Source organism: Amborella trichopoda, chromosome 6 (assembly GCF_054954075.1).
Source record: "Amborella trichopoda isolate Santa Cruz 75 chromosome 6, AtrichopodaSantaCruz75HAP2 v2.0, whole genome shotgun sequence".
NCBI classification, from domain to species: domain Eukaryota; kingdom Viridiplantae; phylum Streptophyta; class Magnoliopsida; order Amborellales; family Amborellaceae; genus Amborella; species Amborella trichopoda.
The window spans coordinates 36109862-36128250 of record NC_142341.1 but is presented as its reverse complement, the minus strand read 5'-3'; the positions used below and the strand labels follow the sequence as shown (position 1 = coordinate 36128250).

At 35.4% G+C, this 18389-nt stretch overlaps 1 protein-coding gene and 1 long non-coding RNA gene across 4 annotated transcripts in view; both read right to left on the bottom strand.

The window, feature by feature from the left end:
• Positions 1 to 7748, bottom strand: part of LOC18435084 (conserved oligomeric Golgi complex component-related / COG complex component-like protein) — a 34522-nt gene extending 26774 nt beyond the window's left edge. For both annotated transcript variants that reach the window (XM_006845137.4, XM_088868909.1), the window contains exons 1-2: positions 7353 to 7748; positions 6970 to 7122 (exon numbers count right to left, since the gene is read on the bottom strand). In XM_006845137.4, coding sequence (XP_006845200.1) covers positions 6970 to 7122; positions 7353 to 7481 — 282 coding nt within the window. In that variant the 5' untranslated portion in view covers positions 7482 to 7748. The remainder of the gene's footprint in view (positions 1 to 6969; positions 7123 to 7352) is intronic.
• A 3826-nt stretch (positions 7749 to 11574) lies between these two features.
• LOC110007348 (uncharacterized) lies at positions 11575 to 13506 on the bottom strand. Of its 2 annotated transcripts, none has more exons than XR_002281069.2 (3): positions 13245 to 13506; positions 12227 to 12304; positions 11575 to 12084 (listed from the first exon to the last, which is right to left on the bottom strand). It is a non-coding gene; the product is annotated as an uncharacterized LOC110007348 (long non-coding RNA). The 2 variants fall into 2 exon arrangements; XR_016057002.1 differs by having other exon boundaries at positions 12232 to 12304; positions 13245 to 13479.
• Positions 13507 to 18389: the final 4883 nt, after the last annotated feature.

The following is an 18389-nucleotide window of genomic DNA, read 5'->3' as shown; positions in this document are numbered from 1 at the left end:
TGGAACAGAATAAACGCTTCATATAATGTATTCAACATACAGGATACATGAATAAATCTATAATATGTGGATATGTACACAGACATTAATACGGAAGCAAAGAAACAACTCAGCTTTTCCCAAAATCTAGGACACAGATACAGGTACAGAGCTATCTAACATGTTGAAACCATAAGATTCAATATGATATGAACACAATAGATATCAAATTTAAGAAACTAAAACATATTAGAGATCTAAATTAGAAAAATATTAATGATAACCTTACAATCAAAGGTTTCAGACAATGAATGCATCACTGCAAGGGATCAAGGGGGGTTCTCAATGTTCTAACTTCAACACAAAAAATTTCAAAACTACAACAGGGAAAAGGATTGATAGATCAACAGTTAATTAAGATCTATATCTGTAAAAATACTTCACCTGGTAATAATTGTACCTAAAACCAGAAGCACAAATTAGAAGGACTCATCATCCTTAATGAGTAATATGAATCATTTTGAACATCATCCTTAATATTAGCTAGGTCATTATTGTAGAGTAATATAAATTAGTTTACATGTCATCCCTAATATTATATATTACCATGTACAGTAGGGACTCCAAATCTTGATGAACTTCAAATTACAAGCAGGATATGGCCGAGCCATATTCCCACCATATTCCATACCATTACCCATATCAGACCCTACCAACACTGGCACCTTGGCCAAATAGAGGTATCCATGCATCCTAGAATTAAATTTTATCGGTAGGAATATAAAATCTCAGCTAACAGGTTCAAAAAAAAGAAAAAAGAAAGAAAATAAAATCTCAACCAAAAGCAACAACATTTGCTGGAAAAAGAACACAATAATCAACAGAGAAGCCAATTCAAGAATATCCAACAGCAGGGGTGAAAACATGCATCAGCAGAAAGCTGCAACGGCGTTGCAAATCATCTAAGAAACTCTAATGATGGAAAAATAAACACAAGGCAAGCTAGATTCAGGAAAGTCTTCCATCGAGAATTAAGTCACTCAAAAAGAACTTCATTCTGAACCACTGAAACATAGGCCATTAACAACTGAGTCTAATGGCCATGTGAATTTGTTCTCTGTATGACATATTCGAGAATCTTCCGGTCAAGGATTCTAAGAAAATGGAAAGAGAGGATTGTAACCAAAAGATAACACAAAATGGAACTTATGTACTTTCTTTTTTTTAATATAATGGAACTTATGTACTATTACAAAAAGAATTTGGAAATCATATCAAAAAGAATTTGGAAATCATACTCTACAATCAAAATGCCACACCAAATATAGCTTTATTCAGTTAAGTCAGTTTTTGAAGCATTAAAATATCAAATGGAAGTCGAATGAGATTGCAAAAAGCAGGTGTGAAAAACAGGGAAAATCTCCAGCAGGATATGAGTTGTCTATTCTTTCATCCTTTCCCTCTTTCTTGCTCATGTTTTGTAGCGCTATCGTGCGCCCTTCTCATCCTACAAGAGGCAACAGGGTAATGGTGAAAACAGTCCCTGGTCTGCATGCAAGGGAGGCAAGATGGAATCGTGTCAACGTATGTTGGTTGGTTCATCATGAGGTAAATTGAAACATGAAAGTACATCCTGCTGGCTCGTAAACTTGGAATTGAAAACAGGTCTCGCCGTACCCAAATTGCACATAAACCTAATGGACAAAGCCACAGTTGTTGGAGGTGGGAGCAGGATCGATTCAGGGAAACTGAATCGCCACAGGGTGGAAGTTAGGATCTTGTCAGTACATTCAACATGTAAAGGAGCCAGATCCTAGGATACCTGAGAGCCTGATCCCATTTCATTGGGATCAAAGTTTTAACTTGGAGAGATCTAAGCTCACTTTACATAAAACAAGATCAAGCTAATGGTATATGATAAAGTTAGGATCAAGCTAATGCCTGCTCCATCCATTATCGTAAACCTTAGCTTATTACCAATCCCATAGTTATAGTACTCCAATTCACTAGAATAATATACTTTAATAATATCATAAATTGGCTTGCTATGATTGTAAATTATGGTTTTGTAATAACATAGTTCTATTATACCACAATGTGATATGCACCACAGTTTAACATGTTCTAGAAATAAAAATGTAATACCAAGAAGAGGAGCAATATATTGATTAATGGTATAGCTCCTCTCCTTGGAGGGAGCCTATAAGCACGTAGACCAAGATCCCAGTTTATAGGGAGGGAGATCCCTATTTTCTTTAAATCCATCTCTCTCTAAGATCCCTTAGAGGAACCATGGGATCGAGTTCCAAAGGTGCGACTGTGACCTTACCCCCAAGGTTCTCGCAACTATGGACAAACCTATCCTCATCATGCTATCCTTGCTAGGCGTATCAGTAAACACACAGGTGACAAGGGAGATAGGGTCATGAGGGGTAAGAGAACATCCATTATCATGGGAAGCAAACAAATGACTTTTGAAACAACAGTGAGTTAATGATATTTGAAACAATCAAAAGGCAAGGATCCCTTCATCAAGTAATGAGCATAATTGGGCTTCCATCCTGGCTATTCAATACTTGCTTTCGCATTGCGTGCACTGATGGAATCTAGGGATAGTTCTATTTGTCCATAGGAGGATAGTAAGGTAATTTGAGAACCACTAGAGTTATGTTTACCATAATGCATGGATCTCTGTTCAGTAAATAAATGAGATCTCAGTTATCACCCAATATCCATATGCTAACAATGTAATGACCAAAAAAAAGAGACCAAGCACTTTATGATCCAAGAGGCAGAAAACCAAGAAATCAGCATATCATAAGTGATTAGAAGCTCGGAAGGCATTTCCAGCAAAGATTGATTGAAAGCAGGTTGTTCTTGAACCCATATTTGATTCCATACAATGTTCTACAACTCAGTCTATGGTTGGATGAAGAACCATAAATAGGATTGGGGAACAAATTTCATCAAAGATTGACCATCTGTGGCAAAGAAAACGCAACTCTTCAAAATTGAAATAGTATTCAAGGTATGTAAAATAAAAAAATTAGAAACAACTTACGTAATCTTTCATTTCACTTTGGGAAAACCCCCACTTACTACAAACTATAAGAACAGAAATTACAATACTCTTTCAATCAACAATACCCTTACAATTTGAGCATAGCTCTTTACAATTAAAGTGAAATAAAATACAACAAAACATAGACTAAATAAGTAATGCATATGAGCTTAATGTATCTTATAGGAAGCCGATTTCAAAATAACCACCGTGCAAATACTGCAACGGTATGATGACAACCCTTGACTGTCACTCTCTACCGATAGCGTAAGAAGGGTGTGGTTTCAATCTAATCTTGAGAAGCAACTACCTTACCACCACATGACAAAGTTCTCAACCTCATATAGGGCACAGGACCTTGTGAAACAAAGGGGGAGAAATTCGAGCCAAAACAAGCTCGAAATGGAATAGTTTCGGCCATAGGGTTTGGTTCAAAGGCCCAAACCACTATAGGGTCAAAGTAACTAAGCTTGATGCGTAGAGCTAAAAGAGAACTCGCTGTTATGCTTCATATGTTAGCATTTCCAGCAACATTGAAGGCACAAGTGTTTGCATTAAACAACCTCAAAACTACTCCAACAAAACTCACAAGAACAGATGGTATCTATCACTAACACTTCAGCACTTGAAGTATAAACTATGAGTGAGGATTGCTTACTGTTATTATGAATTACAGCAGCCAAACTTTGACATAACAGAAGCCATAACTCAATGAGAGTTGCATAATAAGGTTACAAAGATCATACTTTTATCATGGTGAAAGGCATGCAATTATGAAGGTTGTAGGTAACTAAATTATGATCCTTAAGATAGAAGAATAAACAAAGTTATGAGTGGGGCGTGAGGCCTTTGAGCAGAAGAGATCGTGAGTTTAAGTTAAAACAACCAAACTTTGTATGAAGTGGGAAGAGGTCCTATTTATAAATTTTTCATGTGGAGAATAGACCTTAGATTAGATCTTAACCACCCATTAAGTGATCCAAGGGTTGAGAGAGGCTAAAAACTTAATCTAGTAAATCACCATCGATGGCTATCACATGGATGGTGATGATTGAGTACACCCTTGTCACCATACCCACATAACACCGTCAAAGAATTCCAACAATATCTTAAGTGCTCTTAAACCCCTTTTTTTTCTTTTTTTTTTTACGACGCTCTTAAACCCTAATTTTCAAAATTAATTCATCTCAACCATCGATTTTTTAATCATCAAATCACCACCTCAGATTTTATAAGATCTTTATAAAACGCTAATGGGGGTGATGTGCCACCCCTTGCTACATTAGTTGTAAAAGCTTGCATCACACTTAAGCTCATGTAACGTCATAATCAAAGGGGGAACATTACATCACCTTATGTCATGGTGTGTCCCCCTTATCCTCTTCACACCAATCAAATCCCTCCATTTCAAATATCTAAGAGATTATCAAATCACAAAATAAAGAGTTTAATCAATTTATGAAATGCAAAATCTCTATACTCCCACATGTGAACACACATGTCACCACATATGGGCTTCACACATGTTCTATAAACTAACTTATACTTATCAATGTTATGTGTCATATCCAAACTAGGGTTCCACATTTAGAGTTAGGGTTTCTACCTCATGCCCATTGGGCAATGAGGTGGCTACCCCATGGGATGCACGCGTGATACACATTGGCCATTTGTGTGTCACACGCCACATATGCAGATATCCTTAATTGGAATTAACACACACCAATTTTTTACAGCATTTTTTCTTTGAAATAAAATTTCCAAAAATTATCTAAAATCATGATAAATTATTTTTCATTCTTTTTTATCAAAATATCATGGCCTGGCACTTCTCATAAATGGAAAACTCGGTCCCACAAGAGGTCAAGCTATATGGTATTCCGTTGTTCTAGACATCAAAACTCAATCCAATTTCTCAGACCAACCCAACAGGCCCCTATGAGTACACATACTTCAGTCCGAACATAAGTGATCCTATCAAAGCTAACCGATGGTTGGATGGACTCCAGGGCGTTCAATGGACTACAGGTACTCCCCAAGGACATGCATTCTTGCGAATGCGGGGGTCCTGTCTTAGCACATATGCACAGTTATGATAGGTGGATCTCACCTCATCAGAATGACTTCCCAAAATGTGACTGTCTGTGCACACGTTATGAGCAAGCTATATATGTCAAGGTTTTGGGCTTATGTCCTCTTACAGCCCAGCTATGCTCACACATGGCTTATACATAATATATCTCAAACAATACCAAGATCTATCCCAAGCCCTATCACACATGACATGAGGCGAACCCAGTTATACCGACCCTGATTAGAGGAAAAACCCTAAAAGCCTCTCGGTTCACAATATGGTCCAAGAACCTTGCCTCAGTCAAACAGGGTCATATTTTGCCTATCCAAATCTCAGTACGCATAGACTCCGATAGCCACAATATTCCTGATCACTCCCAATGTGACTCTGAACAATGCTAGCGTCACACACAAGGCCTTGAAAGGCCATATATCCAACAAAAATCGGGGAAAGTTCTAGCCGAAATCTTTGATCTCTCGAATCCATCAAATTTGGTTTTCTTTCTCAAATTTGATCTATTTTGTGGATAGATCAACTAAAAATCAGTCTATATTCCAAAAATAGGTTCAAATCGCACTCTCTAAGATCCGAAATCTAAGACATAAAGACAAAAGAGGGGGTGGATTTCCGCCCCTCCTTTTAAATTGCTTTTTGTACAATACATAGGGAAAGTACTCTAAACACTCACCACAGTTTCAAACTCACCTAGGTATTGTGAAACGCAGGCGAGTCAGCCAAAGTTTTACAGTACTAGAAGAGTATGGCAGACTTTGTATGTAATATATAACACCCCCTTCCCCCCTTAGGGGGTCTCAGGCTGGGCACTGCCAAGCCCCAATAATTCGGGTGAGTCCGTAGACTTCAAACATGATTCCATGTATGAGTCATATCAATTCAATTATTAATTTGGGTATTTATGAATGTGTATGGATGTGTCTCATCAGTAAACTCTAACTACGGATGAAAACTCTAACTATGGATGTGGAGAAGGAAATAGAACACTTGGGATCCTAAACATTCATTGAATTCTTAGAGCTTTATGCCTCCTTTGAAATACTGAAGAAAATAGTCAATGCCTAACATCTTCAAATAGAAAGTAATAGTGATGGATGGTGGTATACGATTTCCTCATAGAAGGTAATTCGGGCTGAAGGACAAGTTCCTCTCATTCCCTTAGAAGCTACAAACCTTTTATTTTCTTGTTTCTTTTGCTGAATTTAGATTGTTAATTGCCCTCTCATGCAAACAACATTACAAATTGTAATTTGATTCAATATGTAATGATACTCTTTATAATTATCCTTTTAGTATCAAAATTACTCAAGATCTTTAATTCGTAGATTTCATTTGCCAAATTTGAATTATTTATTAACAACCATTTATAATCATGTATGTATAAGCTTTTTCTTGTTTTTTGATTGTCACGCATGATTGTAAAGTTTAAGTAAGTGTTATTTGCATAAATAATTATAAATAAAATATTGAAGAAAAGTCATCACTAGAGTAATAAACATAGAAAATAGTAGATTGTTAAATTCAAATGTGATTCAGGGAGAACAAATTAAAAAAGTAAGAAACAGATCTTAGAAGCAGGATCTAGCTGAAATAATCAGGCATCTTGGTCTCCAACAACTTAATATAACACTTAGTCTTCCAAACAAATTCAGTTTACGACATGTTCAACAAACTAATGGCAGAAAGCATGAACCTTTGAACTCAAACCATCTAGTTCAACAGTAATCCTCCAAACATTCATACTCATAATATGGATGATAGAAAAATGGAAACTAAAAAAGAACATTATTCAATCACCGTGGAGAGCAAAAATGCAAATTGAGAGAGTGTAAATAGGTACCAGAGATTCGAGATGGTTATCCATGGAGCTCACTTCTGAGCGAATGGACTGCAAAGCATCAGCTGCAGCAATGAAAGCCCTATAATTGGAGACAGCCACTTCTTGCATCTGCCTCCTTATACGCTCAGCATCCACCCTCAGTAGCTCAGGCTCCTGTAATCAAATTCAATTGAAGCACTGTTAAATATATATATATATATATATATATATATATATATATAGAGAGAGAGAGAGAGAGAGAGAGAGATAATTGAAATAACATTAATCAACGAGATACAATATTGGCAGAACACAAAATGAATCAAAGACAACAGGAGTGAGAGTGAGAGAGATTGATTGATTGATTTTGAAGAAAAATGAAGGAAAGGAGAGAGAAAGAGTACCTTGTGGAGACGATCGAGAGTGAAGGAGAGGAGCTCGGAGACATAAGGCTGCTGAGCAGCACTGGCCAACGGAAGAAGCCCCAATGCCATTGTGGCTGTTTCTGAGTCATTGGATTCCAGTGATGGCATCCTAGCTCTTCACAATGCACCGCCCACTCCTGCCTTCTTTTTGGGGGGTTAAGGGAGGAGACTGTGTCCCTGGATCCGAAGGAACTAGGGCTGCTTTAGATCCAGAAACTCATGCTCAGTTGATTTCTGAACCCATTTTCTCTAGGTGATCAGGAGAAACAATTGACTGTGATCAGAGAACCAGAGGATGCTTGAGGCTCTCCTACGGGATGGATCGAGGAAACACATGAAAAACCCAACGAACGTGTATGCGCACTCGGACAACTCGTGGAAAGCTTTCAAATTCTACCAATGTCATCAATACGGAGGGGGAGCTGCAGTTTCGATGAGGCCTAGGCTTTACGAAAACAAAGTAAAGCCTCACCTCGAATTCGCATTGAAAAGCACTTTGGATATAAAAAATCCGAGGGCTCTAAAATTAATTTCCAACTATAAAATTTGAAATGGCTTTAAAATCAATTTCCAACATTGACTATGAAATTTGATGCTAATGATATAAGTCTTGCATGTTGGATGGTAGATAATGTATTATAATATTGTTAAAGTCTGAAATCCTAATTTTTTTCACAACCATAATAGTCGAGGCCAAAATGATCGATTTCAAGGTTTTTCGACACCATAATTATATTTTTTTATTGAATTTTGAGGTGAGGCTTTACTCATATTGAGATGGCTGCTCCAACCCTATCAAACCATTTTCCTATCAAATCATTTTCCATTAGAAAGTAATCGCGACAAATTGTGCACTTTTTGAAAAAAGCACTAAGTAAAGCCTTACCTCAAATTCGTATTGAAAGCACTTTGGATATAAAAATCTATTTGATGGTTTCCAACACTGACTATAAAATTGAGGTTAATGATATAAATCTTGCATGTGAACAACTTACTTTTAGAATGAAATGGATGGTCTAGATAATATGTTACAATATTGTTAGGGCCCGAAATCCTAATTTTTTTCACAATCATAATAGTCGAGGCCAAAATGATCGATTTGAAAGTTTTTCGACACCATAATTACATTTTTTTTATTGAATTTTGAGGTGAGGCTTTACTCATATTAAGAGGGCTACTCAAACCCTATCAAACCGATTTCCATTAGAAAGTACTCGCGACAAATTGTGCACTACTTGAAAGTAACAATAACAACTTTCTTGCGAAGGAAGGCTATGCCTCACTAATTTTGCTTCCTAATTTTGGTGGTCAATATGTTTTTATCTATTGTACAATATTCATGTTTTGTATCAATATTTTCTAAATGGGAAAGATTTTTATCCATCTTTTATTCCATATACATTTCTCTTCCTTTTTAGCTGTCAAATTTAAATGGGTGGCTAAGATCACCCCACTCAAAATGTCACATTTTGAAGGTTACGGGCGCAACCTGTAGCTCTTCAGTAAAGACCGTAGTATAGAAAGAAAGAAAGAAAGCGTAGAAAAAAAGAAAAAAAAGGCTCGTTTGAAAGTGAAGGAAACATAGAGAGAGAGAAAGAATGGCCGGAAGTGGGGAAGAGAAGAGAAAGAGAGAGTTGGATGAGGTAGAAGGCAAAAAAACTTAAAATCTCAATTATTGGCTGATTTTATTTTGCAGTTACGCCATCGTTCTTTCACTCCTCTCAGATTTCCTTGCATCACTATCATCAAGTATGAGCGTCATGAAATTAATTTTTTTCTACTTTCATGGTGTAGATGAAATGCGAGACATTTGAGTTATGGATCTTCATGTTCTTGTCTTTTTTTATGGGTTTTCATTTTGGGGGTTTTTATTTTTATTATTATTATTTTAACAAACTAGGATTTTCATTATCGTTTTAGGTTTGTTAGAATGAAAAAGTAGTTATGTGATTGTTAGAGTGAGAGAGGGAGATAACAAAAGATTCATTGTTCGTATGTTAGGTTTTTACTCTATCTCTCTTTGTTTTGGACGATAGGCAAAGATTGGAGTTCTGATCAATTAATGAAAATTGATATAATTGTTGATTTGGTTATGCTAATTATATTTGGTTCGTTTATTTCTTTTCATTGTGTTAATTTATTATCCCTCTTTCTTTTCTTTTTTTTTAAGTTTTTGTGAACTCGTCGTTGTTAATTTTCATTAAATTATATGAGTTATTTCATGTGGTTGCTAAATAAATGGAATTTTAGATTGTGGACCGAAGAATCACTTGAATTGGGCATTATTCATTGAGTTAACTGAGCTAATGGAGTTTTGGTAAGTTATAATCAATAAATTTTCATCTCCTCAAAGACAAGCAAGAGAAAGTGTTTTGTTTGCCAACTAATCACTATTTTGCAATTTATGCATATCTAACATGGAAATACCCAATATGGAGCATGCAGCTGAGTGAAACACTATTTAGACTTCACTATATATACTATTCTCCTTTTTTAAGGTATATTGATACTACATTGGCATTTTTTTTTTTAAGTTAAATTGATATTACATTTGCACGAATTAATCATTATATATTAAGTGTTCTACGCTATAATGGCATGTGTTTTATGTTAAATGCTTAGTTCTTTTCATTTTCAATTGGTTGCTGAGCTAATAAATGTCCTAAGTTTTCTATAAATATCAGTTTGGATAACATTACAAGAAGTCAAAGCAGCAGACATATCTTTAAGAACAAGACTAGAGTTGGCATTGTGCCAAAAGCACAATGTTTCCCTCGAGCTCCTCATCTCAATTTTTTTTTTTTTCAAGCCCATGCTAATGGAGCAATCATTGTCGTATGAATGGAGCTTTGAAGTGGAATTTTGTATAGTTTTTATATATTGCAAATTCATGTCGCAAGTGGAATTTTTTATAGTTTTTCTCCGTTGCAAATTACTATGTTGCCCATTGTATTTTAGCTTACAATAAAAGTGTAATGTTGCGCCCATTGTAATATTATGAAAGTGTAATTCATCTCCCACTCTATCTTATGACTTCTCTCTCTCTCTCTCTCTCTCTCTCTCTCTCTCCCCGACCTATGTTTATTGTTTGTCCTTACAATAATACTCCTAAGCTTATACCACTAAAATAATAGTACTCCAAATTTGTCACCAAAAAAATAAAATCACTCTATATGCACAATTACTCCTGGTGCCCAAAAGTTGGGTCCGGCACATTTGTGCTCGGTCCAGCACAAAAACATAATGTTATCTTGAGGCCCGGTCTGGCCCATTTGTGGCTAGTCCGGCACAAAACCCTTATGCTATCCTAAGGCTCGGTCAGATACATTTTATGGCCGGTCTGGCACCAAACATTTTGTTGCACATAGGCTCGGTCCGGAACATTGGATTCCCGATCCGATGCAAAACCTTCTCGTGCCCAGAAGCCCGGTTCGACACAAAAACCTTTTGTTATCCTAAGGCCATGTCCACCACAATTTGTAGACAGTCCGACACAAAAAGCTTATATTATCCTGAGGCTCGGTTAGACACTTTTTGTGGCCGGTTCAGCACAAAAAGCTTATGTAATCATGAGGCCTGGTCCGGCACTTTTTGTGGCCAGTTCGACACAAAAAGCATGTTATTATGAGCCCCGGTCCGACACAAATATTTTATGTTATCCTTGGGCCTTGTCCGGAACATTTTGTTGCTGGTCCGGCACAAAAAGCTTATGTTATCATGAGGCTCGGTCCAGCACATTTTTGTGGGCAGTCTGACAAAAAAAAGCTCATGTTATCCTGAGGCCTGGTTTGGCACATTTTGTGGCCAGTCCTACATCAAACCTTCTATTATTCTGAAGCTCGGTCTGGCACATTTTGTGGTCCAGCACCAAACCTTCCGAACAGTGACAGTTTTATTGTCAATTATATTTTCTTATTTTTTATCCAAACAAATACAATAAAAAATAATCATGTTTCTTAAAATGTGGAGTAATTGCATACTTGAATCTTGAAAATTTAGCCCTCTACAATTGAATTGAGTTGAGCGTTTTACACTTGAAGGATGTTGAAGACCTTGTGATTAAACTTGGTTCCTCGAATCATAATTGTAAGGTTACAAATCATGACATTTTTCATTGTAGAAGTTTAACACTGTTGAATCGCTTTAAAGTTTATATCGAACGCCAAAGACATCGAGACACAAAGTTGAAAGAGAACCATAACTATGTAAAGTTTTTCATAACATTAATGCAATTTGAGTAAGAAACACCAAAATTTTCAAGCTACATAAACTAAATTAAAATACAAATCTTTTTTCATTCTGAAAATTTTACATAGTCGAATTGCTCCAAAGTACATATCCAACTAGAAAGATATCAAATTACTAATATGTAAGAGACCCATAACTATACAAGACGCTCGTCAATTCCCCTGCCTCATAAATTTCTTTGGCCAACTAAGTATACCCTTCTCCTTCACATTAGGTTTACGAGCATGCCCTCCCTCCTGACCGGCCAGGGGGGCCATTACACCTCGCCCTCTTCTTGGTTGAAAATTTCATCTCGATTCCTCACACATAGCATGACAATACACCTAATATCGGTCTTCTCATATCTTTGTTTTCTCATCGTCCTCCTTGGCTTCACTCTCCTTTCCTCCATTTTGCATAGCAGGACAAGCTTCCATAATTATAGGACTTTAGTGGATTCATTGATACGAATGATCTTTTTCTTCTGAAATGACATTCATTAGCATAATAAGCAATCATTATAGACAATGTAAGAATATTATAAATTATTTAATAATATGATAAAAGTCTAAATTACAAAAAGCAACAACTAAATTAAATTAGATGATACTAAGAATATGTCATACCTCACCTTGATCCCCGGACACAGTAAATGTGCCATCTGGTCCTTGTGCCAGTCTATGTTTTGCATCGCTAGATTTGACCTTTATAAAAAGGACAACAAATAATATCAAACTAAAATTAGAAACGTTGAAGTACAATATCAGGATTCAACAAAAACATCATTTCACAAATAATGTTAGTATGTCACTAGTAAATTTACTGGAATATACATTTGTATGCCATTAATCTAATAAACCAAGAGAGAGAGCCTCGTCTGTCATGTATCTAATTTCAATTGATATATAATGGTAATGAAAATAAGAAAAGTACGATTGAACAAAATTCATATACCATGGAATCATTAATTGGATATAAACAAAGAATATTGATCTATGAGAGATAAAATAAACATAAAATTTTACATATCGTGTATTCTACAATAAGAAATATAGAACTATGTGAGATAAAAAAACATAAAATTCCACATCATAGATTCTTGGGCAGAGGCAACCAAATTCAAGAAAAATCAGGAAATGTAGAATTAAAACACAGTTTTTGGAGAACCCACATAGAAATCAAGTTCCTTAAGACATATATTAATCAAGTTTCTTAAGACATATTCTATATAAAATAGATATTAAATGCACTAAAAATCAATTTATAAGCTTATCAACATGTAAATAACAAATAACAATTTGATATAAATCTTGGAATTTCAAATAAAGAAATTAAGAAAAAATGGCATGACTTGGTGATTTAGGAAATTAGAGAGCTGTTGAGAAATATTTTCTAGAGAGAGAAAATGGAGAAAAATAGGAGCTTTAGGGAGTATAGGCACCTTTGACCAGGGTTTGCTCATAAACACGAGTTATTGGGTGGACTTCGTGAAGAGTAATAAAGTAATCACAATGAGATATGTAGAGAGAATATGAAAATATGAATATTAATACTATTGAGAGATAAATATATGAAAAAATGCACAATTAAGGCAAAAAACGGGCAGATATATAGATCGATGAAGAGATAGCCATGAAACAATACCTCCTTTTTATACTCAGATCGAGTTTGAAGGGAAAGATCGACTCTTTTTTGGTTCACACACCCTCCTCTTTCCTTCATTTTCTTCCATGCTCTCTCTCCCTCACTCTTTCCTTCTTCTCTCTCTGTCTTAGACGGGCCGTCCCTCCTACCCCTCTTCTTCCTCTATATAGATATCTCTCTCCTTCCCCCTCTCTTTCTTAAACTGGCTTCTTTCTCCCAACCCTTTTTCTATTTTGCCGCTTACCTCTTCTCTCTTTATTACGGGCTTCATTGAAGGGCAACTAGGTGAGCCTATAACCCTCAAAATGTGACATTTTGAGTGGGGTGATCTCAACTGCCCATTTAAATTTGGATGGTTGGGAAGGAGGGGGAGCATTGTTGCTATATGTTGTAGGGGAAGCATAGAAAACTTTTCCTAAATAAATAATAAAAGAAAGTGCTCTATGAGTCAACAGGTGTTAGAGCCCACTAACTCTTCATCGTCCATCTTTAAGATGGACATTGTGTAAAGCACACGCGGTCAAAATAGATATGGATGGTGTACAAAAAAATTCTCAAAAAATTATAGGGAAAATTATAAATACGCCCCCAAAATCAACTTGTAGACATCTAACTCCCCAATACTTTTAGTATCATACCCTAAACTCAACACTGTTTTTTTATTATATTTACCACCCCCCCTTCCTTCCACCATCAAGAAGTCAACAAATTTAAAACTAAAGTCCCCTTACTCTCTCTTCCCCTTTTGTAGTCACGTGTGATTAGGCATCTCTTCTCTCTCGCTATGCCCGAACTCTTTCTCTATCTACCCAAATTCTCTCTACCAAAAAAAAAGTCATTTTTTTCTCTCTCTCCCCCCCCAAACTCTCTTCATTTCGCTCTCTCTCTCTCTCCCTCTTTGTGGCCAAAAACTCTATGTTGAAACCCACTGTCTCTTTATCTTTCTCTCTCTACCCGCCCTCTTTCTCTCTCTACCCGCCCTCTTTCTCTCTCTACCTGCCCTCTTTCTCTTTTTCTTTATTCACCCTCTCTCTATCTCAATCTTTCTCTCTACACTCCCTCTCTTTCTCTCTACCCACCCCTCACTCTTTTTCTCTCTCCTCTCTCTCTCTCTCTCTCTCTCTCTCTCTATAGACAGGGATTTCGAGAGAACAATTTGGCAGGAACCCCAATTTTTGTAACACATTAGAAGGAACCCCAAAATCCTTTCTCTCGTTCTGAAACGCACCACAATTAAAATCCCAAAATCATTTCTCTCTCTCTCTGAAGCATACCACCACTAAAACCCGAAAACCCTTTCACTTTTTAATGGCATTTATAGTATGTAAGAAAAAAAAATCACATAATGAAAAAAAGAAAGAAAGAAAAAACAAATTTGAGAATTTCGCACAATTTGTGGATCCTGGCTTTAGAATGCAATATTGCAGCTGAGGCTTGCAAGCCATGACTGCTAAAATAGGGGATTCAGTTTTTCAAGGGGCAAGGAATTCAAGTAAGTAGATTCGGTGGAATGTAGAGAGCGAAAGAGATTCTGTAGGTTCTTGTTGGGTTCTATTAGGGTGACTCCTGGAGCACTGATGGTTGAACAAGTTTCATTGAGAAAAAAAAAGGTAGGGATTGTTTTTAAAGAAGTTTTGGTTTTGGAGTGAATTTGTAGAGAGAGGGCGAGTAGTAGAAATAGAGCGTAGAGAGAGAAATAGAGAGGAGGTGGGTAGAGAGTTCGAGTAGAGAGAAAATAGGAGGAAGAGAGAGACTTTAGGGGAGAGAGGGCTGATAGAGTGAGAGAGTTCTAGTAGAGAGAAAATAGAAGAAAAAGAGGCTTCGGGAGAGAGAGAAATAAAGTTCTGGTAGAGAAAGAAAATCAGTGAAAAATAGAGATTTTGGGAGAAAGAGATTTCATGTAGAGAGAAAATAGGAGAAGAGAGATTTCGAGAGTTCAGGTAGAGAGAGAAAATTGGATAAAGAGAGATTTTGGGAGAGAGAGTTTAGGTAGGGAGAGAGGAGGAGATGGCTATTGAAAGGGCTAGTTTAGCCCCAAATTTTTTGACTAGGGGGTCAAAGTAAGAGAAAACAATGTTGGGCATGGCTATGATACTAAAATTATTATGGGGTAGGATGTCTATAAAGGTTATGATCTTGTTTGAATAAATAATGTTGCAGTAATAATTAGACCATATGAATTGGACAATATCTTAAAAAGTATGTCATATATTGACATTGTCTTAGAAGATGTGTTAAATCTATACTGCCCAAGTAAAATAGAAGTAGATGACTTTGTCTCTATTTCTTCCTCTGTGTATTTCGTCATTTTTTGGAGTGTTGGCCGGTTTTTTTAAGAAGTATAGGACTCGGTCTCTATTTCCTCCTTTGTGTATTTGTAATTGGGAGGTTGACTCCTTATATTAATGAAAAATTACTATTAATATTAATAAATAAAGAAAATATACATTATTCAAATAAAATGGATATACGTTTATCATATGTACATGTGTATGATGGTTCTATGATGAAGCATTGACACTCGTCTCTATAGGCCTCTCATCACACACAAGGGTCACACAGTCTCTTAGCTCGCTATCTTGGGCAACTCCAATCTCATCAAGGGATAACCTGTTAAGCATCCTCAGTTGTGCTCAATGCCTAGGTAATTAAGGGTTTTCCAACTCGACTGACCTAGCACGTTAAGCTTATTGAGTATCGGCAAATAGCATTTGCCTATTTCAGTCCAAAAGGACCATCGCAACATTATTTCTACAAATAAGGTTACATCCTTATACAAACCACACCATTAATAAAATGTTCAAAGTTAGCCCTAAGATAAAAAAAGCCATATGAATACTAATCATGGCCACAAGTTTCCTAGTTACAAAAAGTCACATTTCTAGACCCAAATTTATGTAGTATTGTTTAAAAAGCATTGAAAAATGCCATATTTATTTGATTTCTAACTATAATAAGAATGTCAACAACATCTACAAATGGTGGGGGCTTCCAATCTTGTCTATGCCTTCACTGTGAAGTTGATTATGTTTTATACGCATCAACTACCAGAGGCAACCCATATAGACTATTCTATCTATGTGTACATACAAATTGTCGTACATGCCAGGATGGGAAAAGCAAATTCTTTCAGTGGTGCGATGATTATATAACATATGTTAACTACATGGTGAATTTGAGGTGCCAAAATGCGTCACAATGTAGTTGTTCACAATAATCACAAGAACACGACCTTAAAAATCAAGAACCAATGCCATTACAATAATATGGTGATGTTGACTTGGGGCAATTGAGATATATTTTTCTATTTTGTTTAAGAACATCTCGTGAACCTGTAAAATCTCGTTGTTGATACTTAATCTCGTGAATACTTATTTCAGGTTGTGATTAATATTGTCTAGTGACTACTTGAATTTTGAAGGACGATGAAATTTATCATGCAGCATCTCCTCTGTCTTTTCTCTATAACATTTAAAACGTTGAATAAACTCTCCACCTAAACTGTATTGTAACATTGGGGGCATCTTCTTCACCTCTCACTGTTACCAAGTCTCTCTCTCGAACGCATTGTTCAATGGCCAAAATCCAAGACTTATTAAAGATGCTTCCCTCTTCTCCTCTCTTTCTCTTGAATTTATTGGGAAAAGAGGGAGAATAGTGAATGGAGAGGGAGAAGCTCATTCATCAAATTTCACACAAAAAATATAACAGCCTTCTATATGCATATCAAATTCTATCATCAAAACTTATGTAGATATTATCTATGGATATTTAAATTCAAAGTAGTTGAGTTTCAATTGATATTTTATCCCAAACAAGGAAAAATATAAGAATTGTAAAAATAAATAAAAATAACATTACTATTGGTCTTTCTAGATAATCAAGAACAATTGCCGAAAAAATTTTCAATATTCCAACAGCCAGTAAAATATAGCTATCTAGAACTTCCTAATATTTCAACAGGTTGTCCAACATAGCTACCTAGAACTTTTAAACATTCCAGCAGGTTCTCAAATACATGCACCTAGAACTAGGTTCTCAAATACATGCACCTAGAACTTCCTTACAGTAATTTCCTTCTTCCCCACAAAGAAGAACTTCTAATTTCCAGGAAACATTTACGTTTCAGCGATCAAATAGGCCTTCAAGAGACAATTTTATGCAACATTGTTTGAAAGGTAGTGCACAATGCCATAAAATACCCCTAACCACACGTACTAGAAAATTAATTTGTTTTGGAAAAATATCACTGAATTCCTTGCATAATTTACATTATCTCATAAGGGATTAAAAAAAAAAACAATCTAGCACTACAAGATTTATTTTTTACATTTCAATTCATAATAAAAAGTACCTCCTAAAAAGAATTACAAATCACTATTTTTCAAGGTTGTGAATCTCAAATAATTAGGGGTATTTTCGTAATTTGGCTTATTTAGAAGCCACAATACAAAAATACCTTATTTTTCTTTAAAATTTGAGATAGTTTTTCTCTCTAAAAATGTTAATACTTTCTCTCTCTAAAAATTTTCAAGTACTTGCTCTCTCTAAAACTTAATATTTTTGAGATAGTTTTTCTCTCTAAAATTTGACAAATTCGAGATTGTTTCTCTCTCTAAAATTTGATATAGTTTCTTTTAAAAATTTTAAGATGCTTCTTCTCTCTAAAACTTAAAATTTGAGATAGTTTCTTTTTTAAAAATTTTGAGATAGCTTCTCTCTCTAAAATTTTTCAATACTTTCTCTCTCTAAAACTTAAAAATTGAGATTGTTTATTATTTTCTCTCTAAGAATTTTTAGGTACTTTCTCTTTATAAAACTTAAAATTTGATATAATTTCTCTGTCTAAAAAATTTGAGAAAAATTATCTCTCTAAAAAATTACAAGTACTTTCTCTCTCTAAAACTTAACATTTGAAAGAGTTTTTCTCTCTAAAATTTTTCAGATAGTTTCACTGTTTAAATTTTTTTTAGATACATCTCTCTCTATAAGATACTTTCTTTCTCTAAAACTTAAAATTTGAGATAGTTTCTCTCTACAAAAACTTTGAGATAATTTCTCTCTTTAAAAATTTTCGATAGTTTTCTTCTCTAAAATTAGAAATAGTTTATTTCTCCAAAATTTTAAATTACATTATCTCTCTAA